Genomic DNA, 23709 nt, shown 5'->3' on the forward strand with positions numbered 1-23709 from the left:
CCCCGCCCACGTGACGGCGCGGGAGGGGGCGGGGCCTCCGTCCGGCGCTCTCTGATTGGCCGGGAAGCCCCGATTGACGTGCCCTCGTGACCGGCGGGGCGGGCACTTTGCGACGGCGGCGCTTGACGGCAGTGGCGGCGGCGGCGGCGGCGGGTGCGGGCCCGGGCGGGGGCGGCCATGCTGCTCACCGTGTTCTGCCTGCGCCGCGACCGCTCCGAGATCACCTTCAACCTGCAGGTGGACGCCGACTTCGAGCTGCAGAATTTCCGCGCCCTTTGCGAGCTGGAGTCCGGTATCCCGGCGGCGGAGAGCCAGGTCAGGGCCTGCCCCCGCCCCGAGCGCCGGCGAGAGCCCGGCCGGTGCCCCCGGGCTGGAAGCGGCCGTGCCCCCTTCGCCCGCAGGGTCGGGAGCAGCCGCGTCCCCCACGATCCGGTCCCGGGATCCGCCCCGGGCAGTTCGGGGTGGTGGGTCCCTCCCGGTCCCTTCCCTCGCACACCTTTGGGATTTGGGGACAAACACCTCGGATTTCCCTTAAAATCCCCTCGGGAGAGGGCTCCGAGTCCCCGGTTACTTGTGGTCCCTCCGGGAAAGGCTCCGTCCGCGCCCGCCGTGCAGCTGGAAGGGAGAAAATAACGTGGGTTTGTTTTCGTTTGTTTTCTGTGGTGGTTTCGGAGGAATTTGATGCTTCAGCGGGGCAGGAATTGAGCGAGGGGAACAGAAGTCGGAGCGTGGGGAAGGTGGTGGCTCGTGGGCTCCTCAAACCGCAGGAAACGGGGCTGAAATGTTCGGGACAGGGTTTATTTATCCCATCAAACCCCTGCCCGGGCTGGGGCGGAAAGGGCACATGGAGTCCTTTCCTCCCTTTTTGCGGCAGGTCTGGGGACAGAGCCGGCACAAGGATCCGGGTTCAGGGCTCGCTCGGGTGCAGAAGCGTGGCCAGGCTGTGTGGGGGGCTCTGGGCCATCTGGCTGGGCTGGGCTCATGTTCTGGGTTCAGTCCCGAGGTTCCGGCTGTTCCTCCCCGTTTCTCCTGGGCAGGGCGGTGTCGGCTCCGTTTTTCGTCTCCGGTCATGCCTGGCAGAGTTTGTGGAGTTTAGCGGCTTTTGCTTCCCGAGCCTTTTCCCAGTCTCAATTAACGAAGTGCGTTTCCAGCCAAGCCAGGATTAGTCAGTGCTGGAAGAGCTGCTGCAGGGGCAGCCCTGGAGCTCTGGTGTCCCTCAGCCTTTGGCTTTCTCTCTGCCTTGGGAGAATCTTGTTTTTTTGGAATGGGAGGTTGGTGAGGAGAGAGAAACAGGCTCAGAGCAGGGGTAGGAAATCCAGGTGGGGTGGATTCTCTTTTAGGAAAAAACCTCTTGATTTTGGGCAAGTGGAAAGGGAGAACCCACCTCACACAAAGGTTCTGTGCTCCAGCAGCCCTCCCCTGGCTGTGTCACAGCCACCAGTGAGCTCCCAGACCTGGGGACAGCCCCTGTGTGGGGATTCTGTGGTGGCTGTGACACATCCAAGCATGAACTGGAGCATGAACTCCCCACTGTCACCTTTGTCCCTCGTGTCGCGGTGACCTGCAGCTCCGGGGCTGGTTTGGGATAACGAGGGGTCACTTCTCTGTGTATTTTTTCCAGGAATTCCCTACAGTTTGAGTTTTTCCAGCACAGCTGACCTGTGTGGGGTGTGGGTGCTGCCAGCCCCAGGCAAGGGAGCTGTGCTTTTGTAGCTACCTCTGCCTTCCTTCTGCTCATCCATCTGCCTCTTGTGCATCATCCTGTGCCGCGGCGTGTTTTCCAGGCAGTTATTTATTGCTCCTCGCTTCTCATTCTGCCTGGGGTTTTGAGGACTTTCAGTGGGGAGAACAGGGTGGACATCAGCAGGAATTTCCCCATGGAAAGGGAGCTCAGGCCTCGGCAGGGGCTGCCCAGGGAGGTTTGCAGTGCCCATCCCTGGAGGTGCCCAAGGAAGGGCTGGATGTGGCACTCAGGGCTCTGGGCTGGGGACAAGGTGGGGATTGCACCTGGTGATCTTGGGGGGCTTTTCCCAGTTATAAAGATACAAGTTATCAGTGAAGCAGCTCCTTGTGTGGAAGGATTTTGCATTGTTAAACCACAAATGGGCAGTTTTACATTTACCAAACTTGGCTGTTTTCTGCCCTTTTTCCTCAGCCAAGGTGAATGTTGCGTCGAAGGTGCTGTGCTGGCACTGGAGAGGATGAATTTCATTGTAAGGGTCATGCAGGGTGGAGTAAAGCACTCAGTATGTGGAGGAGGGCTAATCCAGCCTTGTTCTCTGGTTTGGGCAGTGAATTCCAGGTGCTGCAGTTTGGGGTGGGGCAGGGAGCTGGGAGGTGTCTGAGGAACAGCTGTGGGCACAGGTCGGTGAGATAACAGGCAGCTGCTGGTGGCTGTGGTGATAAGAGGAGCTGGGTGAGGCGAGGGGAAATAATCTGATTTCCCAGTCTCCTCCACACAAGCAAGGCCGTGGCTTTCTGGGAGAAGGGACAGGAGGCTCTCAGCAGAGCCACACTCTTCATTCCTTCCCTTCATGTATTTTCTCTCCGTGCCATGCTCGGGAATATTTGATGGGCCCGGGATCTGGGTTGATTGATGGCTGCAGGTGGTACCCAGCACTCCTGGCTGGGGTTCCCTGCTCCACGGGAAGGTTCTGCCCTCCGGCATCACACACACGAATCCGTCAGTGCCTGCATCCCCGGCTGAGTCACCTCCAGAAGAACCCGTGTCTGGTGCCTGCCAGCCGGCAGAACTGCCACAAACCAGACAATCAAAAGGCAGCAAAATCCAATCAGTTTGTTTTAAGAGTGGAGCAGAATGGGTCAGGAGTGGATTAATCTGTGCTGCTAATGGACATGGCGCGAGTGCCAGGCGCTTAATTCATTGTCTGGGATGTAAGGCCGAACGCTCATAAATCCAATCCCAGCAAGATGACAGAGGTAAAGCCTCACTTAAACTGATTAACTTGTCTCTTCCAGAGTGTCTGCGCAGGGAATGTGCCATTTCAGATTGGGGTGTGCTGCTGGGATTTATGACCCACTGGCTGTCGCTGCGGCGGCGCCGACTCGGGCCAGCAACGTGAGAGGCTGTGCCAGGCTCTGCCAGCACCAGCTGCCCTTGGTGCTGCCGGTGGCCTGGGGTAGAGGCCACTTCCAAACCCCTGAGGGGGGCCTGCGTGTGAGGCAGTGCTGAGGCTGCACACTGTCGTGCTGGGGAAAAAGCTCGTGCCTGGTTCCATCGTGTGTTTGTTTCTCTGATTCTCTCATTGGTGCCCTGTGAGGTTCTGGTCATTTCTGTTCCTCCTGCCTTGTCTTGCCTTGCCTTGCTGCTGTGCTACTGCCAGGTGCTACAGGCAGAGTCTGTGTAAGATGCTGAAGTTGCTGGAATGAAGCAATGGAAGTCTGTAGTGTCAGCCAGACCTTAAGACAGGTCGCAATTGGTTTTTTGGGATCTTGTTGGATCTGCTCCCTGTGATAGCATCAGGCAGAGCCACAGCCCATCCACACCAGGAATGCAAAAGCTTCTCCCACATGGCTCGGCCAGTCCCAACCTGTGGGAAACGTGTTGTTGCTGAACTGGCCTTTTCCAGCCCCAAAGAGACAGGGTTTGGCTAAACAATGTGATATTTGTGAAATTGGATCGTGTGCCTGAGGGGTTTAGGCCAAGTTCTCCATACTCTGGGCTGCTGCCAGGGCAGGAGGCGGCTGAGCTGATCTGCCTGATCTCGCTGTGCTCCACTGACAGCACAGAAACCTTTGTGCTGCCAGATACCATTGCTGGGGACCTCTGTTCCAGTTTATGTTACATTTTGGGCTTTCCTACAACTCGGGGCCTCTCTAGGTATTACAGGTCTGATGTTCATGGAAACGTTCTGAGAGGATTATTTACCTTTATCTCAGTGGGTTTATGTTTAGTCTGTGGACCCCCTGTTAAACCAGGTTATCAAAACAGAAATGGATATGACTTTGTGTTTTGTAGTCACAAGAAGTTAATTCCCTGCATGGCCTGGTGGCAGTCTCAGGAGCAGAGCCTTTGGGTGCTCAGAGTCTGGAGAGTTGCATCACTGGAGTGAACTGGAAAGCACTGAGCTAATGACTGAGGTCCCTGTAAAACTGGTTATTCTGGGGAGCAGTGTTGTGGGAAGAGGCAGAATGAAGGATATAGGGCTGGATTATCCCTGGATTGGCGCTGCTGGCACGTCTGCACTTGGTCCAGAGTCAGGGGGTGCTGGGGCAGGGAATGCTGCAGAGAATATCCATGGCTTGTGTAATCGTAGAGTTTGGAGTTTGGGAATGTGGACAGACAGTCCCAGTCAAGACTTGCTTCCCTGTAATGATCTTGGCCTCTGATCAGGAGAGACTGGCCCTTCTCCGTGGTGCCAGCTGTTAAACCACAGCTGGATTTCAGCAAGACCAACCCCGTGCTGTCCAGCCATGAGTGTTTGAGGCCGGGCCTGTGAGGACATCACACCTTCCCTTCTGAGACTTGAGACAGATCCAGAGGATTTACTGGAATGTTTGTGGTTTTTTCTCCTATAACAAAATAACATCTAGCTCTTTTTAACTTTTTCTCTGCTTGGTGTGGTGCTGGTGGCTGTCCTGGCACAGATTGTTTATGCGGAGCGGCCGCTGACCGACAACAACAGGTCCTTGGCCTCCTATGGCTTGAAGGACGGGGACGTGGTGATCCTGCGCCAGAAGGAGACGGTGGAGCCACGGCCTTCCATGCGCTTCCCAGGTGAGAAAGGCTCCGTGCCAGCACTGCCTGAGCCTGCAGAGATTCATCAGCACTTACCCAACACCAGCTCCTATCAGCATCCTTTAGCACCTTCTGCACAAAGTGCTGAGGGAGGGAGCGTGGCTGGAGTGAGTCGGGGGCTTGTAAATGACCCAGAGGGCTTCTGATTCAGTGTTTTATTCTGAGGAAGCCAATACCACTTTACTGTTCCTTTGGGGAATGTGGAGGCACTGAGTGAGGAGGTGACTGCTTCAGAACAGGCTTGGTAAAGGTGGGTGAGTTTCCCTACAAGTGCCTATTCCCTTCCTGCTGGATGTGATGGCAGAGGCGTGTGAGTGGCTCAGACCCAGGAACAGCCTCTGTGCAGGTATGTCCTGAACCTGTCCTGTGGCACGTTCCCTGGGAAGCCACATCTTGCCAAACTTAGTGGCTTAATCGTGTGTGCATGCCCAAGGCTCTTCCGGGAATGCCTGAGTGGAGCCCTGCGCCTCTGTCCTACCTTCCACAGCCACTCCTCGCAAATCCCAGTCATAAAATATCCCTAGAAAAGGTGCCACGGGCTGGGAAGGGCGTGGGAGCGTTGCTGAGGTCCTCATCCTGCCTCAGCTGGAGGATGGGTACCTGCAATGCAGGTCTGCAGGAATGGTACTCCTTTTTTTTAACCCAAGAGACTCGGAAGTGCCTCAGAGCCAGTGGGTTTAGCCCTGCAGAGTCTCTCCATGAGGGATTCCCATTTGTGAAGCTGGGAATAACTAGTCAGCAAGTGCATTTCAGGGGATTAAAAATGGGGCAGACAGACGAGACCAGTTACGTAAAGGCAGCAGCGTTGCTAACCCAGTAACCCTGGGACGTGTCTGCGCTTCCGACACGAACCGCTGCCCAGGGAATCTGCTCTCGTGCAGCATCGAGGGCAGCTCGGCCTTTCCGTGGTTGTTCCAGCAGAACTGCAACCACCAAGCACCAACAGCTCTGCTCTTGCTTTCAGGTCTGCCCAGGATAGATTTCAGCAGCATCGCCGTTCCCGGGACGTCCACGCAGCAGCAGCAGCAGCAGCAGCCCCCGGTGCAGCGTCCGCGCCCTTCGCCCCCGGACGCGCCCCCGTTCCCTCAGGGCCTGGAGAACCCAGCGCTGCTGCGGGAGATGCTGCTGGCCAACCCCCACGAGCTGTCCCTGCTCAAGGAGCGCAACCCGCCCCTGGCCGAGGCCTTGCTGAGCGGGGACCTCGGTGAGCTGGGCCTGCAGCTGGGTGGGGTCGGCTCCCGGCAGAGGCAGCCCCGCGTGTTCAAGGAGCTGGGATGAGCTGCGGGTTCCTTGATGGTGCAGATAAAAGCTGCCAGTTGGGAGCACTCAAGGCAGAGTTCTGCCATTTCTGGGTGTATTTCTCCTGCTTGGCATCTTTAATATCCTCTTTAATCTCCTCCTCAGAAATATCAGGTGCACAGATCATTTGGATGTTTGTGAGCACAAGTGTCTCAGCTCCTGATTTTTACTCTAAGACACTCCTTACTGCACATTTTCCAGTGAAGGTGCTGTGTTTGCTGCATCCCAGATCCTGCTGGGACTCGGCAGAGAGCAGCACACTCCAAACCCAGCTCTGTGCATAGTGATCACGTGCTGTGGAAGTGAACTGCAGAAAGAGAGAGGGAATGGAACAAGGAAATGGTGTCTTTTGGGAACTTTCTCAATAGAAATAGTCATAAATGTTTAAGTTTCTGTTAATCTTGGAAGTGTCTGTGTGTTTTGGGCACAGTTGAAACCTCATCCTTCACTTCCTCTGCAGCTGATGTTGGTCCCTTGTTCTTCCTGTGGTGAAAGATTTGAACTCTGGTGCCCTTTAGGTATGAAAAGAGAGAGGAGTTTTGGGCAGCAGCAGATGAGCTCCTGAACCTCGGCAGGATGTGTAGTTGGGAAATAAATCCTGTTGAGTGAGGACAACTAAATTAAGAGAAGGAGCTTCTAGCAGGACATTTTATCCGCTCTCAGGGTTACATCTCAGTGATTTTTGTTAAAGGAAACCAGAGAGGAATTTCCATGGATGTTGTCAGCCTGTTTTGTTTTTAACTCTGCCTTTAGTTCATCTCCAGAGCTGAAGGTACATTCTTGGCACTCTCAGGCTTTTCCACACATCTTGCATGTTTTCCCCATCACCTCAAGCAGGGGTGCTGCTCTTGGCACAGGAAGCCAGAGGTTAATCCCAAGGCACCCAGAACTGGCTCCTCTGCTGCTCTGCCTGGCCTGTGCCCATCAAGCTTTGACCCAGATGTGCATTTTCAGTCCCAAGCTGCCGCATTGGGCTCGCAGGAGGAAGTGGTTTGTGCTGGTTCTGCCCTTGATGTGCTGCACTGCTGCTGCTGGGAGTGTTTGGGCACAGATCCAGCTCAGCTCCAGCTTGGATTCCCAAATATCTGCATAGATCCGTGCCCTGTGCTGTGCTGGATGAAGGCACCTGCTGTACAGAAGCTTGATTTCAAAAATCCAAGAGTCAAATATACCCAATGCCTCCCTGAGCACATAACAGCCTTTGAATCGGAGCTGATTCCTGGGAATGGCATCTCTGGAAGCAAACCCAAACCTTCCCTGTGTGCAGACCTGCACAGACTGCCAGGTCCTTTTGGGGATGTACGTGCTCCCAATTCAAGTAGTAACAAATGGCCAGAGGCCATCCGGAAAACAGGAATCTAAAAACTGTGGTCTTAAAATGGGCATTTAGACCTGGCTAACACCTCCTGCTTCCAGTGGCAGGCATTCAGCTTTAGGGATTATAATCTCTGGTTTTGCCACGTTCCTTGGGTTTGAAGGAAGTTTTGTCATTAGCCTTTGTGTGGTTTTTTAAAATCTTTTTCCCTATAAAAATGCATGTGCCAGGAAATTGAGTTTGATTGTGCAGTGTTTGGGTAGGGACATGAGGAGAGCGAGCTCTTTTCATCTCGGCAGGTTCCCAATTTTGCTGCTGATCCTCTGAGGTCCATCCGTGCTGTCCTCAGAGAAAGCTTTTTTCTGTGTGCTGCTGAGTCTGTTCCTCAGCTGGCATCAAAAGAAGCATTTGCTGTGCCAGAATTTGATTTGCAAGAGTAATTTCCAGTAAAAAGCATTTCTTTATCTCCTTGTTCCCCGCAGAGAAATTCACTAGGGTGTTGCTGGAGCAACAGCAGGACCGAGCCCGGCGCGAGCAGGAGAGGATCCGGCTCTATTCCGCTGACCCCTTTGATCTCGAGGCACAGGCCAAGATAGAAGAAGACATAAGGTAACAAAGCAAGGGCTTGGAGCAGCCTGGGATAGTGGAAGATGTCCCTGCCCGTGGCAGGGGGTGGCACTGGATGAGCTTTAAGGTTTCTTCCAACCCAGACCGTTCTGGGATTGCGTGATACGAGGTGACAGCACTGTCGTCTGTGCGTGTGATGTCAGCTGCCTGAGCTGGTCCACTGTGGAGCACTTGTGGAAAGCGTATCTTCTCTTGAGAGGTGTGAGTCCGGTGCCTGGGGCGTGTTTGGAATCCAAGAGCCGGGCTGGTGCTGTTTCCCAGCTGAGCTCTGCACCACAACACAGCGATGTTTCTCCCAGCTGCCCTTGAGATTTGGTTTTGCATCCTGCTAATTGTTCTGTGTCTGGCTAATTCACTGATGAGAGGTTCTGTAGAAATGCATCCTTGCTCATCAGCTCGCTCCCTCTTGCTGCCTTCCAGATGTAATTGTGTTGGGCTGAGGCTTGATTTCTTCAGCCGAGTGCTAAATTCTGGGCTCGGTTCATGGCTGGTGGTTTTCCCCTGAGAACAGAGTGTCTGTCTGGTACAGACCCATTGTTAGTCAGAACCAGAATTCACTGGTGATAGGAGTGGTCTTACATTACAACTGACAAGGTGTTGGTGCCAGATAAACACTGAACAATGCAGAAAACAGACATTTGTAAATAGTCAAATGTTACTCAGAGGCACAGGAACGCTTCCCTTCTTCCTTAGATGAGGGACAGATAAAGACAGCAGCTGTTGGGCTGAGCCATCCCCAGATTTCACACCCCACTCAGTGACAAATGAAATGGCATCAGAATTGAAGCCTTTTCCCATTTTTGGGGGGAGATAAAGCTGTTTTGGATGCAATCACTATGGGTGCCCATCACTTCCAAGATTATTCTGGGGCTGGGAGGGATTTCTTGCAGAGCATTTTTTCTGTCTAATTTGCACCAAGGGCTGGTGCTCGTGTTCTTTCTGCCATTTTGCTCACCTTCCTCCTTTCCTATGCCTGGAAAAGATACCAGGGAAACCAAAGGATTTTAATGTTCAGCTGCTGTGTGGGATTCCAGTGATGTAGTTATTGCCAACATCTTTGTGTACTCTCAGCATGACTAATGAATCCACAGGTTTTTTGCTCTGAGCTCTCCGGGTTAACGTGGATGGCAGGTTCCTGTTGGCAACACAAGGCTGTCAGGAGCTGAGGTGTGAGTTAGGCAGGGGTTGGAGGGGGCAGTGGCTGCTGGGGAGTGACTCAGTGTCTCTGGACTGAGATCATTCCTAGCATTCAGCTCCCAGGTCTGTGTTTCACTAAGGAAGCAGCCTTTGCTGTGGTTTTTAAATGTGTGTTTGTAAGGTGAGCAGCAGCAGGTGGGATTTCCAGGTCTGTCTGTGAGTCAGAGCGATGTTACAAAGTCTGGTTGACATAAATATTATGATTTTCTCTCTCTTCTCCATGAAACTCAGGCAACAAAACATTGAAGAGAACATGACGATAGCGATGGAAGAGGCACCCGAGAGCTTTGGGCAAGTGGTGATGCTCTACATCAACTGCAAAGTCAATGGACACCCTGTGAAAGCCTTTGTGGACTCAGGTGCTTTCTCCACACTCTGTCACTGAGGGCAACAGTAAACATTCCAGTAGTTTTCCCAAAGAATCCTGTAATAAAGCACTGCATGACAAGATTTTGGAGCATTTTACTGAGCCCTGAGCACAGCCTGGGTGAGCAAAGCAGGTTGTTGAAAGAAGCAGTGTGGGAACACCCTGGATTAGAGCTCCTGGGAGTTTCTGGGACCTCCATGCCTGGAGGGTCACTGCCACATGTGTGTGTCCTATCCCATTTTGCAGACAGGGATTTCACCTTTAATGTGGTGGTTCCCATCCACACCCTGCAAGGGGAAGTTCTTGGGGTTGTTCCATCCCTGCAGTACTGGTCAGTGCTGACCCGTGTGTGGGCAGCCAGGCCAGCACTGTGGGGTTCACAGGAAGCCTGTATGCCCTGGGGCAGGTGGGTTTCCCAGCCACTGAGTGCTGGATCTTAAGCCCTTCCAGGAGAAAATAAAAGTTTATGCTGAGGATTTAACATGAGGTGTGTTGCTGGTAGGTGCCCAGATGACCATCATGAGCCAAGCCTGTGCTGAAAGGTGCAACATCATGAGGCTAGTGGATCGGCGGTGGGCTGGCATTGCTAAGGGTGTTGGGACACAGAAAATCATTGGCAGAGTGCACTTAGGTAAGTACTGGCATTTTTGGGGCAGCTTTATCGGGGGTTGACTGCATTACCTGCAGTCTTGGCACTGAGGATCAGTGCTTGAATTGTTAGGAGATCCTGCAAAGTAAAATCAAAGTGCATCTGCAGTGTGTTTGTCTTGGGCATTCTTGGGAACTCTGTTTTCTGTCTCATTTAATGCTGTATTTTAATGGCATTACTGTAACACTTTGAGGTGAGGGAGTCCCAGCTCCTCACGTGTACAGGACACGTCTGGGGGCAAAACCCAAGGTGAATGTGGAACACCCCCCCTGTTTTGGCTGGGACTGCTGAGCAGGGTGAGCTACTCAGGAAGGGTTCCAGCACAGGACAGTGGTTGCTCTTCCTTTGGAAGGAGAAGCTCTCTCTGTGCACCTTTTCTGGATGGAGGACATTGTCCTTTTTACTGAAAAATCAATTCCGTTTGCTGTTGCTGCTGCTTAGACTTGTGCTCTAATAATCTGTTTGCAAGCCCTTAAGCTTGGAGGGTCAGGGAAGCAGGACTCAAGGTTCTTAGGCACATCAGCTTTTAAAATAATTAATCTGGGACCATGGCAGGCCTGGCAGTCCTGGGGCTTGCACAGGGCCAGACATTCTGTGCCCAAGACAGTGCATCAGAGTGTTGGTTTCAGATTCACCCAGACCTTTCCCTGGAGGTGGAAGAGCAGAAGGCTCCATTTAGTTGTGCTGAAGTGGGAATTTCTCTCCCTTGTGTTTCAGCTCAGGTGCAGATCGAAGGGGATTTCCTGGCATGCTCCTTCTCAATCCTTGAAGAGCAGCCCATGGACATGCTCCTAGGACTGGATATGCTTAAGAGGCATCAGGTATCAAAATCTCTTTTGAAACAGTTGCCTGGCTCTTGCAGGTTTAGTGAGAAGTGCAACATAAATGCCTCTCCTGTGAATTTGTAGGATTTTCCTGGGGAGAGTTGACGGTGGATTATTTTCCGGCCTGGAAGCACGTACGCTGCATCCATCATAGACAGCTCTAGAGTGTCTGGCTGCTGCCTGGAGCTCTTTGCTCTGATCACAGATGTGCAGAGCTTTCCAACTGAATGATTTATTACAAATTGAGTCAGACAGGGCCCTTTGGTTGGAGCTGATACTTCTGGCCCGCCCTCACCTCTGCTGGGAGCCGCTCCCGTTGGAGGCAGATTGCCTGACCTCGAGTCTCCCTTTCCCTCTGGGAGCCGCCTGGCTCCCCCAGGGCCCTGATGTGGCGATGCTCTTTTGCAGTGCTCCATTGATCTCAAGAAGAACGTTCTGGTGATCGGCACCACGGGCTCCCAGACCTCGTTCCTGCCCGAGGGCGAGCTGCCCGAGTGCGCGCGGCTGGCGTACGGCGCGGGGCGCGACGACGTGCGGCCCGAGGACATCGCTGACCAGGAGCTTGCGGAGGCAATACAGAAATCCGTAGAGGAAGCAGGTACCGGCAGGAGCCCAGTTGAAATAGGAATCTCTGCTTTTTATTTTTTTGCTGCATGTCAGGATGTCTGTGAACAGTTCTCCTTCCAGTTCCTGGGAGCAGCATCAGCCAGGAAGGGATGGAGAGAAGGGGCTTTATTCTTGCTTGTGGCCTCTGAGTGCACTTCTGTCTTCCTTTCTGGGCTGCAAAACCTGCACAAAGGCACTTGGGGTTGTTTGCTGGTTATTTTGTGCTCTCCCTGCAGCTTCCCACCTGCGGTTTCCTGGCTTTCAAGGTGTGGAGGTTAATGGTTGTCTGTGGCTGGGATTGTGCTGTAGTGCCCAGCAGGGATGTGGCTCAGCTGTGGTGCTGCTGCAGATTTGGGGAGGCTCCCAAAACCTTGCTCTTATTGGCTGCACCACATAAAAATAGAGCAGCTGGAGCAGTGACAGAAGTTCATGACAATTTTTAGAATTCGCACTATTTCAGCATTTTTCCCTGGAATGGTGCTCGTGCCTTTGGAGGGGGAATTGCTTCCTTGCAGTTGCTCTAAGGTTCAAAAGCTGAATTCATGTCCTCAGCCTTAAATGTGACCTGCTTTGAGAACTTATACCCTCCTGCAGTTTTGTTCCCAGTATCCCTGGAGTCCAAACACTGCACAGATGTGGTGGCTATGTGGAGCTTTGCTAGCTGCAAAATTTAGTGAAGTGATTTTATTTTCAGGCAAAATAGCTGAAAGCTGAGCTATGAGACAAAACCAGTCTGAAATTCAAATTTTTTCAAAAAAAATTTTTTTTCAACTCCTCCCTTAATTCAGCTTTTAGCTGAAGGGGATATTCATTATTTTTTCCCTCCTGTTCCAGAGAAGCTGTGAATACCTCAGGGTGTATTCCTTAAGCCTTTTCCAAAACTTCTAAAGATAACATTTTATATCCAAGAGTTCTCTAGAGACCTTTGAGTTTTACTGCTCATTTTTCCTCTGAAAGAACGCAATAAATTCTGCTTCCTACACACATGTAGAACTCTTTGCTGGGTCAGGTTTAAGCTGATCATGTTTTCTTGCTAATTTTTGACTCTAGTGTGCCCATATATATATATCTAGTTGAAATGCACTGAATTTTTTTTTAATACTTCCTAGTTACTGTTTGACAGCCCAAAGAGTAAACAGTTTGTTACAAATAATGAAGTTGATAACTTCATTAAGGGGATAACTTGATTAAGGGGAACACAGGACTGCACTTACTGCTCCCTTTGGCCAATTTTCTTGAATGTAAGTTTTCCAGAAAAGTAAAAAACCTCAGAAGGAAAGTCTGGTTTTAATAAACCAGTAAGAAACAGTTTAAATGTGTGACTTTTCTAGCCAAATTTGAATGTCTGTTAACTGAAGTTGCAGCCAGTAGAGAGAAACACGAACATGGGTTTGACCTTGTGATTGTGTTTTGATGTCGCTCAGGCTCAGGAGCTCGGGCTCTTGTCTGTTCCCACAGCCTGGCAGGTGTAAATATTAGTTCTGTTCCTGTTAAAACCTGGAGCCTGATGGAGCCTGGGTTAGCTTTTGGAATAGATTTCCACTTTGAATGAGGCTTTGCATATGTTACAGTTGGTTGAAAGAGAACTAAGTAACAAGCAAATCTCAGCCCAAACTATGAGTCTTTATAATAAAAGCATTTTAGACAAGGTTTTTGAACAGAAAAGTGCCAGAAATGTCTTAAATCCAAGCTGCTTATGTACCACATATGGTTCTAAGGACCATGAGGCTTTGTTCAGGCTGGTCAGCACTCGGACACTTCCCGTTGATGCTGAGCCCTAGAGGAATGTAAAAGATTTATGGGAGTAGGAAATCCATTTTGTGTGTTCACTTAATGCTCATAGAACACCGAGGCACAGAACTAAAGTGGCTCTTGTTCAGATTGCCTGTGACAGTCCTGACAGTTCTAAACACAGTACCAGCCTCTGGCCCATAGGCTTTTGTTGGCTGTATCCTAAAATGTCAGCACATTCCCTCTTTCTCTCTTCCAAAACTTGAGTTGCTACTAGGTGGTACCAAGAAAACCAGGAAAGGAAAAAACAGAAAAGGGAAGAAGAACAGAAAGAGAATGTGATGCAGCTCCAAAGAAGCTCAGCTCCCCGCAACACGTGTGTTCTTTTATAGCAGCAGGAATTTTTGCTGGCTTCCAGGAGATGGTACAACACAAATGGCTGCCTGCACCTGGAAGCTATTAAAGTGCTTGTTTTGAGTGCACCTGGATTATTCCTGAACTTTATTTAATCCCTTAAAGCACACTTTAGGGAACCTTATGATTGCTGTCAGCTGCCTTGCTGGTGATTAGCACCTATGGAAGGCAGCTGAGGTGGTGGTGGAGTCCTGGTGGGGTTCACTGTGATCTGGGACTTGCAGGTCCTTTTTTACCTCTGAGGACTTGATGCTCTTTTGTGCCAATTTCCCACCACTGGAGAACTCGGTGATCATGGAGGATTGACAAACCTGGCAGCAGAACTGGAGCTGTTTTGCTGAGGAGGAGGTGAAGCCAGGCAGTTCATCCCACACGCACCTTTTCATCCAGGCAGCCCCAGTCCAAATCACTGCCACCACAAACAACTCAGGCTGTTCCTGGTACAGAGAGGAATTTATTCCTGATGGTGCACATTGTGGGGAAGAGTTTGTTCCTGGTTTTAGCTGGATCAATATCCCTGGTGGGGCTGGGACTCCACACCTGTGGCAGCCTGAGGAGAAGGATGACACTGAGGAGTGCTTGGCAGAAAACCTGCTCCTGCTGCTACCTGAATGCAAATCCCTGATGTGTCTGATCAGACCCTTATTAATGATCCAGCAGCTCAGAAGACAGTTCTGCTTCCTCCCTCAAGGGTTGGTTTGGGAGCACAGAGTATGAACGTGATCATTCCATACAGAAACAGAAAGAATCCCTCTGGTTTTCATCCATATCCTCTGTCACAAAGCTCTTTGCCACCCTTAGGAAAAATGAGTGGCACCTTAGAGCAGTGGGTGGTGTCATGGCAGGTACTGCACTGGTTTTAGTTCACAGAGAATTAAAGGAACAAGGTTGAGGACAGAAAAGCAGATAGCTGTTGTGGAATTTAAAGGGAATCATGGCTGGAGGTGTAGGCATGGCAAGCTGTGCCCCAGTACTCCTGTTAAAAGAGACTCCAGGAAAACCAGTTGTGTGTGTTTAAGACCTCTGAGTTTGGGAAAGGGCAGCAAATCAGAGCACAGAGCTTGGGTGTGTGATCATGGGCAGACAGGGCTGTGGTGTCGGGACACGTGCTCCTGCAGAGGTCGTGTGAGTGATTTAACAAGTGCAAGAGCACTGATACATCAGCAAGATCAGACTGTCAGCAAGATTCGGTCACTTAATCTCCCCTGATAACCACAGCCAGTGTTTGGTGCTTCTGATAGAGATCTGCAATTCATCTGCTCTCTGTGAGGACAAGGAATCAGCAAGCTGGGCTTGACTTCTGGCTGCTCCTCATTTGCTTTGCTCTTCCCAGCCTTGGGCAGCAGTTCTTCTGGGGGATTTCCTTCCCCCTACAATCTGTACACTTCCCTTTTGCAGACAGCTGGTACTTGGACACCTTCTCTTGGGTCTGATGGCACTGCTGGGAACACAACCCAAGAACTGGGTTGCCATCTCAGTTCCCATGTCCCTGAAATGTGTCTCCTGAGTATCAGCAGCCAAAGGGAGAACAGATGTGTACAACCCTAGACACATGTGTTATACTGTATAGAGTTTACCAAGTGTCTGGTATCACCCACAGACTGCTCTGTGGTGTAGACAGTACAGAACAACCTTTAAATTGTGCTCTGGCAGAGTTATTCTTGCCTTGATGTGCCAAACTCACCAGGCAGAATCTTCCTGGGAGGCAGCAGCTCCTGCAGCCTCCGTGCCATTGTGCTGGACAGGAGGGGAGCTGTGCAGGACTGTGACCACGCATGGTGTGTGCTCTGAATGCTAACACAAGTTTGGTGTGTTTGTTTCCTAATCCAAACAGAACGTCGGAAGCCTTGATGCATGTAGTGTGTGTTTACTGCAGCTGGAGTGGGCCACAGACCAGGTATTTAGAGTCACCCGTTCCAGTTTGTGCTGCCACGGTGTGAACGGTGCTTCTGCTGTGTCCTGACTGCTCCTTTCCTTCTGTTTTCCATAGAGAATAGTGACAAAGAAACTACCTCACTGGAAATGCCCTCATTACCAGCTTCTGATGGGTTTCAAAATCCAGTCCAGTCTTCAGGACTAAATTCCAAGATCTGTAATCCCACAAATCAATTACTTGATCGTTCTGTCTCTGCCCCTGCTTCAATTTGCTCATCTGAATCCAGCCTCACAGAGCCCATTGATCCTAGAGCCGTCAAGACTTCTGACTCTTCACCTGAACACCAGATAACCCCAGAAAAAGAGCATCCTGTGGTATTACAGCATCATTCCAATAGCTCTTCCTCAGCAAATAATGACCCCTCTTTGCACACCGGAGATGGAACCTGCTCCAATCCAGCTTGCCTTTCACAGAAGACACTCAAAGAAACATTTAGTGCTGGTATTTTAAAGGAATGTAATGCTAAAGGACAAGATCATGGTCAGGAACTTCCTCTGGAAGTGGCAAAAGTCAATTTGCCTGACACTGCTGCCAAGCACAGGCAAGATAAAGATGTCTGTCTGTCTTCAGAGCAGGAGCAAAAATATGAGCTTCCTACAGACCATCGGATGTGCAAAGAGCCAGAAAAGGAACATCTTGAGGAGCAAACTGAGGCAACTGACCCAGAACCTCCTAGCTGTGTTGGTGGGGTTGAGAAACCTGCTGTGGCAGAAGCCAAACAGCCAGAAAATCCTCCCATGGAAATGAGAGCTGGACTGGAGAGAACAGGTCTTTCTTGTGTGAAACGGAGTATCCAACTGTCAGCTTCCTGTAGCCATGTGCACGTGGAAGCCTCCATGGAAATAGATGCAGCGGAGCAGGCTGCAGCTGAAGTGCAGAGCTCAGCAAGGCAGCAGGGGCAGCAGACTGAGAACAGACATGTATCCAACCTCAACTCAGAGGCCTTCTCCATGGAGGTGGAGTTGCTGAAGTCTCCGTCCTTGAATGATCCGCTCTCCACCAGTGATGTCCTGCAGTCTAAAAGCACTGGTGAAATCCCTGCAGAGTATCATGAGTCGGCTAATTTGGCAGCAGACAGCTCTTCCCCTTCCAGCACCCAACAGCTGGACACAGATCCAGGAAGACCTTCTGAAGAACCATGTTTCCCTCTAGCATCAGCCTTGAAAGAGCTTCACAAACTCTTGGTTATCAGTCGGAAAGGAGAATGCAAGATCCTTGCCTCTGAAGTCTCCCAGCTGGAAATGGTTCCCAGAGAGCCAGCAGTGCAGCAGAAGGGGCTTCCTGAAGGTGAGCAGGAAGGCTCGGATCCAGCCAGCCAGGAACAGAGCTGTTCCTCTGCTGAGGTGAGGTCTGACACTGGAGGAGCAGAGGGGAGCCAGCCTTGTGATTCTGGCAAAGAGCACATCAGCACCCTGCCCATCAGTCCTGGGCAGCCTGTGCTCAGGGGAGGTGCTTTAGAGGGGCAGAAGGGTTCAGGTAAGAGCGATGTGGTCATGCTGAAGTCTGCAGCCACCCCTGGCCAGCAGCAGAGCCCAGAGCAGAGGGAGGTTTCGACAGGAGGTTCTCATTCTCAGAGTCCACCTAGTCCAACTCTGGAGCAAAGCACACCCGTTTCCTCCACACCTGCTTCAGATGAAGGAGCACCACAGGACACTCGGAGCCTGTTCACAGGAGCACCTGGGAGAAGTAGCAGTGCTGCTCCTGCAGCTCTGAGGCCGGTGGGTGGGAGTGAGGAACCACTGCTGAGCCCCCCAGCTGCCTACACCAGACTGACCACAGGGGCTTCTCCACCCCCTGCTTTCCCTGAGGGTGATGTCGACCGGATCCTTAGTGCTGGTTTTACCCCACAGGAGGCTCTCCAAGCCTTGGAACAAGCGGGTGGAAATGCAGATCTTGCTCTTCTCATTTTGCTAGCCAAGAGCATTGTTGTTCCCACATAACTGTGGAAGAGGGAGCTGACTGGGGGATCTTTTCTTCTACAGGAATATCTCAATTGCACACCACAATGGACGAGCAGAATGTTGAGCCAGATTTTTTTAATTATTTGCAGCCAAAGTAACACATTGCTTCTGTTTCACTCGTTAGATTTGGGCTTTGAAAGGAAAGAAAATGTCCTTGCATTGTGTGGACAGGATAGTTTTTAATCATGTATACTGGATTAAAACTACTGGTTTTATTTAAATGTACAATTTTAGAATAACCTCCAATGATACGAATAAGAAGCAGCAGCCACTGCGCTCACTGCCCTGTCTGGCACAAAGCAGGTTGTGATGGGAATTGGCCACAGGTGCACAGGAGGGGAGCTGCACACTGAGTCCAGTGTGGAATCTGCATTTGTTGCAGCTCCTTGGAACCCAACATCCAGCTGTTGAAATTATTCTTGCAGCTACTAAAGGTGTGTAGATGCTCATGGATGTGTAAGGCTTTGCCAGAGGAGCGAAGGGGTTTTTTGGGAGTGTGGGTTTTCGTGTGTGCACGGGGAAGGCTGATGCTTATTTTTGCCAAACCCTTTTATGCTTTGATTTAGAGCTGGACTCAGTGATTCTTATGTGTCCCTTCCAGCTTAGAATATTCTTGATGCTCTTGGGCCAGTGTGTTCCAGTTTACAACATGGGGATAGAAGAAGGGAAGGGATAGAATTTGGTGCTACCAAAACTTATAAGATACGTTTTAACTTATTTGGAGATGTGCTGGTATTAACTGTAGGGATGGGGGGGAGGGAGAAGGAGTATTGACATTTTTTTCTAGCCTTGCCCTCATCATGTTTTTCCTCATGCAAAAAGAACAAGCTCAACCAGTTTGAGGCTAAACCTTAATGATGAATTTCCTTAACAAACCAACCGTGTGTTATGGCTCTAAATCTCCCTGTGCCCAGGGAGGAATGAACTTCATCTCAGTGGCTCCAAGCAGGGCTGTGATGGGAAGAAGGAAGAATCTGCTTTGCTGTGGTTTGTCTGGATGTCCGGGGTTGATTGGCCTCTTGGCTGTGGATTGCTATGGTTGGGGTGCTGATCTTGGACCTCCTCAAGAGTGAGGGCTCCATTTGTTCAAATGCATTGATGTGGCTTCTGCATTACAACCATCATGGCCTTCTGGGCTATCTCAGGTGAGTCACCTGAGTGCTGAGGCCTCACTGAGGCTGTGCTGTAGGAAACCCTTTCCAGATGCTTTTTTGAGGGGGAAGAACTCCTTTGTGATGCTCTGCAAAGTCACAAAGCTCTGTCAGGGCTGGGGACAGGAAAGGAAAGCATGGCTGAAACCAAATTTTAAGTAGGAGCTTTGATTTAGTCCCACTTGCAAATCTCAGAAGTGGCTTTGTGTTAGGTGTTTGTCTTGAACTTAACACGTTGAGCTAAACCTGGAGCAATGGCTCAGCAGCACCAGACATTTTTGTTCATGGCTTCCATGTGGTGTTGTTGTTGTCTCAGGCCTGTGTCCTGGTGTTTGTGTTCCCTGTTGCTTTAGCAGGTCTCCTGTGTGTGTGCTAGGCTGTTTTTATGCAGGTGGCATTTAAAAACAACACAGATTTGGTTTCATCTGTCACCTCACAGGAGTTTGTGCTGTCATTGAGTGCTGGTGTCAGGTTTGCCTCAGACACTTGGGCAGCCTGGAGATCCTTTGGAGTAATAAAGGGCTTTTAGGCATTCCTCTGTCAAATGGAGCTTCTCCAAATGTGAGCTGGGATGGTACCATCCAGACCTGCAGCTCCCAGACACGTCTGGTTTATACCCCTCTGTTTGTGGTGCCAGCAGCAGGCACTGCTCCATGTGGGAAGCAGTGCTTGGCTGTCTGGAGCAGGACCTAGTGACTCACTTGAGGCCCTGCTCAAAATGAGTTACTGAGGCCAGACAACAGCTTTCTCACCTTCACCAGGCAGGTGAAGGTTTGGTTTAATGTTCTCCTTGCAATAAGCACCTCAAATCAGAGGAGGACCCTCTGTGGAGGGCAACACTTGAGCTGGTACCAGGAGTACAGTATCAGCAGGTCTCTCTAGAAGCCTTAGGAAATAGGATCTATCAGCCCCATTCCTGTCTGCATCTGGTCACCATCAGAAGCAGCAGCAGTGAGGCTCCAGATCCAGAGTGACTTCAGATGGCTGAACCTGCTCCTGATTCACACTGCAGGGCTTGGTGAGGTGGCCCTGGGAGCAAAGTAACCCAGGAGCCAGGGGCAGGTTGGCTCTCTTGGATGCAGGAGAGCTGTACCTGCACCCTTCGCCTGCAGGTGGATGTACTGCCAGCTGCTTGGAGCAGTAGATGTTGGCTACTCAGTGTTAGCCCCTTGTATCTCTGTTTTAGAAGCTGTTGCTCAACTGGTCCAAGTGGTGCTGCTCTGCACCAAGCTGGTGACAGGCTCTGCTCTCACAGCCACGCTCACTTAGGCTGTGCATACAGAATTTATGCTATAAAAGCTTTAGAGCATCAACCAATCTGCTTCAATTCTCACTTTTATTCCTTGTCAAATAAAAGTTTTGAATCCCACCCTTCTGCCAAAGCTGTATGGGAGCATTTATCTATAGTAACTCTCTCCAAACTGCTAGGAACAAACCCTGACCCCCAACTGATAAATATTTCTAAAACTCTTTTATCAAGTAGGTCCAAGCCTGGTGATTTAAATCTCTTCATTTTCAAGCCTTGCTTTGAGTGAATGGCTATGTCCTGCTAAATTAGTGAATAATATTTTTAGGAGCAAAATTTAGTATAAAATTGAGGCAGTGGTGAGTACTTAAGGTTAAAATAATATGTAATAGAGTGTGTGTATAGCGAATGCTGTCTAAAAGTTGTCTTTGTTTCAACGTGTGTCCTCTCTGCTGCACACACCCCCACACACACCCCCACACACCCACCCACACACCCACCCACACACCCACCCACACACCCACCCACACACCCACCCACACACCCCCACACACACACCCCCACACACCCACACACACACACACACACACCCACCCACACACCCACACACACACACCCACACACACACACACACACCCCCACCCCCACACACACCCCCACCCCCACACACCCCCCATCCCCCCACACCCCCACACCCCCACACACACCCCCACACACACCCCCACACACACCCCCACCCCCCCACACCCACACACACACACACACACACACCCACCCCCACCCACCCCACCCACCACACACCCACCCACACCCACACACCCACACACCCCCCACACACCCACAACACCCCCACACACCCACACACCCCCACACACCACCCACACACCCCACACACCCCCACACACACCACACACCACCCACACACAACACACACCCACACAACACACACCCACACACACACAACACACACCCACACACACACCCACACAACACACACCCACACACACACAACACACACCCACACACACACCCACACACACACACCCACACACACACACACACACAACACACAACACACACCCACACACACACACCCACACACACACACATCCTCTGTTCAGCCTCTGGCAGTCCCTGTGCTGGTCCCTGTGCTGACCTGGCCCAGAGTGGGAGTGTTTATAGGAAAGGAGGGATGGCAGAGTGCTATGGCTTGTTGGCTACAGCAGAGGATAAAGGTACCACCAACAGCTGTTTGGGTTTCCAAGGAGTCAGGTATTCCAGCCTAAAATCAGGCACTTCATTCTTTTCTCTTCCCCCTTCTCATTAACCACTGCTGCAGTGTCCTAATGTCAGCTCACTTAACAAAGGGATTTCACCATGGAAGCCCAGCTCTAGAGAGTAAAGCAGTGCTTGTAAACTGCTTTGTAAAGCTGCCAGCACCTATGGGGACCCATGTGGGTCTGTGGAGCTTTTATAGGTGTGCCCTGGAGCCACTTCTGGTTTCTGAGATTCACTTTTTTCCTTAAAAATACTGAAGAAATTCACCTGGCCTCTTTGTGACTGCGTGTTTGTGTACACGAGGCCATAGGTGAACACAGAGGTGATGTTTAGTGGAATCCCAACATCTGGAAGTTTCTGGGCATGGGTGATTCTGACAAGAGGAGGGAATATTCCTGGTGACCATTCCTGGCACGTTTACCTGTTGCAGGACAGAGCTGAGCTGTTACCGTGACAATCTCTGCCTCCTTGCTGTGTATCTTTAACTTTGGATGTAGACACTCGGTCTCCAGGACTGTTAACCTTGTGTGTCCTCCATGTTTTCCTCTTCCATCTCTCCCTCTTGCCGTCTCCTCTTCTCAAAAGTAGCAATATTTAAGTGTACTTGCTGAACGCTCAACTTCAGATCAGTTTTCTGTAAAACTATGCCATTGATGAACAACAGGAGGAGCCAGTCCTAGAGGTTTCTTCACCAGACTTGGACTTCCTGCCAAACAGCTGCCCAGAACTCTAACAGAAATTCAAAGAGGAGAAATCCAGAGGTGTTTCTGCCTGCCTCTCTTGGATGCCAGCTTGGGAAACGAGGTCAGTTTCACATACATCATTCCCCTCTGAAGCACTTAAGAGATTTCTTCCTGCACTGTGTAGACGAGGCTTAGTCCATGATCCAAAGGATGCTTCAGAGTTTTACAGACTCACTTAGGGAACTTGAGGGAATCAATACTCAGGAATCCTAAAGCTGGTTGCATTTTGTGTCATTGACTCTTATGGGTTGAACACAGTGCGGCCTCGCAGGCGGCTGAAGAGAGGAGTGGGTGTGTCATCAATGGGATGTGGTTCTGCCCAAAGTAATACACACTTGATTCTTTTTTTGATTTTTTTTAATATTGGGGGACTGTTTATCAACAAATTATGTGTAAAAAAATTTGATATTTAAAAAAAAATGAATAAACACTTTATCATAATGTTGCTTGGTAGGTCTGTCTGTATTTCTGAGGTTGGCAGCACTGCACTCAAATCCTTCACTACCATTTTCCCCAAAGCCAATGGATTTTTTTGGATTAATGGACATTAAAAACAATTGGCATTTAAAGCCCTGGAAAGCTCATGAGAGTTTTAGTTAGAAATTACTTTTTCCCATTCTCTTAGTGTCACATAGTAGAACAGGTTTTAGTAGGGAGGCATAGAGTATATTCCTCCTCTGAAACTTGGGACATAGTCACTGACCCTAAGGTCCTTTCACAGAGGAGCAGTTCCTTTTTCAGACCCAGAAAAATTTCCTCTTTTCCTTGAGACAGCACTGAGGTTTTGGCTATTTTGAATGCCTGCTAACCAGAGCTGTGGGTGCTGGTGCCAGGTGAGAGAGACACAAACACATAACACAATGGGTTATGATTCAGTGACTGTGACAAACTGGGCAGTGGTTTTCTCCTCGCATGTCCAGAGCTCTGCATGTGATGCTGGTGTCACTGTTAGAGCTAAGTGAGGTCATTAATTATCATGCAAAACTGCATTTTGAACTCGGCTCTCAGGGCAGGAAAAGGGAAGGTTTGACGTGTGGGCTGCTACAGCTTCATCATACATTGGCCAAAGGTTTGCTGCGATTTCTTCTGCTGGGAGATTTAAGGATTGAACACTCTGGTTCAAAACTATTTTGAGCACTTGAGCCTTTTCTGTTCTGCTTGATGAAGATGGTTTTATTTTGGTAATATATAAAAATTTTGATTAATGACACAGTTGTATTCATGTTTAGGATTGTCCCAGTCAGAATTGGCCTGATGTCCTGAAGCTTAACAAGGGTAGGCTGTGGCTGCCCCATCCCTGGAAATGCCCAAGGCCAGATTGGACGGGGCTTGGAGCAGCCTGGGATAGTGGAAGGATGAGCCTTAAAGTCCCTCCAAGCCAAAACATTCTGGGATTCCATGAAGTGGGGCATTAGCACCCTGAAATCTTCAGCCTTTATACAGCCAAGAGAGGGTCAGGCTTTGTGCAATAAATGTACACTCCAAGTTGGTGTTTTCCTTGGTTATCTATTGTGGGTCTTCAGGAGTAGAGCTCTCTCCTGAAAACTTCCTGCAGAGGTCTGGAGTTTCAAAATAACAGCTGAAGGTTTTTTGAGCAGTCATGTGG

The 23709-nt window shown here is 50.4% G+C and overlaps 1 protein-coding gene across 1 annotated transcript; it reads left to right on the forward strand.

Annotated features, from left to right (window-relative positions):
• Positions 1-146: 146 nt before the first annotated feature.
• On the forward strand, positions 147-20597 carry DDI2 (DDI proteasomal shuttling factor 2). The gene is made up of 9 exons (XM_014257290.2): positions 147-315; positions 4609-4738; positions 5724-5963; positions 7856-7982; positions 9429-9556; positions 10067-10195; positions 10931-11034; positions 11446-11635; positions 15779-20597. The coding sequence occupies exons 1-9, from the start codon at positions 178-180 to the stop codon at positions 17662-17664; spliced, it is 3072 nt and encodes a 1023-aa protein (XP_014112765.2). The 5' UTR covers positions 147-177; the 3' UTR covers positions 17665-20597.
• The last annotated feature ends 3112 nt before the right edge of the window (positions 20598-23709 follow it).

Source organism: Pseudopodoces humilis, chromosome 24 (genome assembly GCF_049639895.1).
Source record: "Pseudopodoces humilis isolate 2021_Gansu_Grassland_sample_001 chromosome 24, ASM4963989v1, whole genome shotgun sequence".
Classification (NCBI taxonomy): domain Eukaryota; kingdom Metazoa; phylum Chordata; class Aves; order Passeriformes; family Paridae; genus Pseudopodoces; species Pseudopodoces humilis.

Coding starts and splice junctions, on each gene's coding strand:
- DDI2 (XM_014257290.2), top strand. CDS start 178: ATGCTGCTCACCGTGTTCTGCCTGCGCCGCGACCGCTCCGAGATCACC. Junction 5,964..7,855: donor CTTGCTGAGCGGGGACCTCG/GTGAGCTGGGCC, acceptor TGTTCCCCGCAG/AGAAATTCACTAGGGTGTTG. Junction 11,636..15,778: donor GAAATCCGTAGAGGAAGCAG/GTACCGGCAGGA, acceptor TGTTTTCCATAG/AGAATAGTGACAAAGAAACT.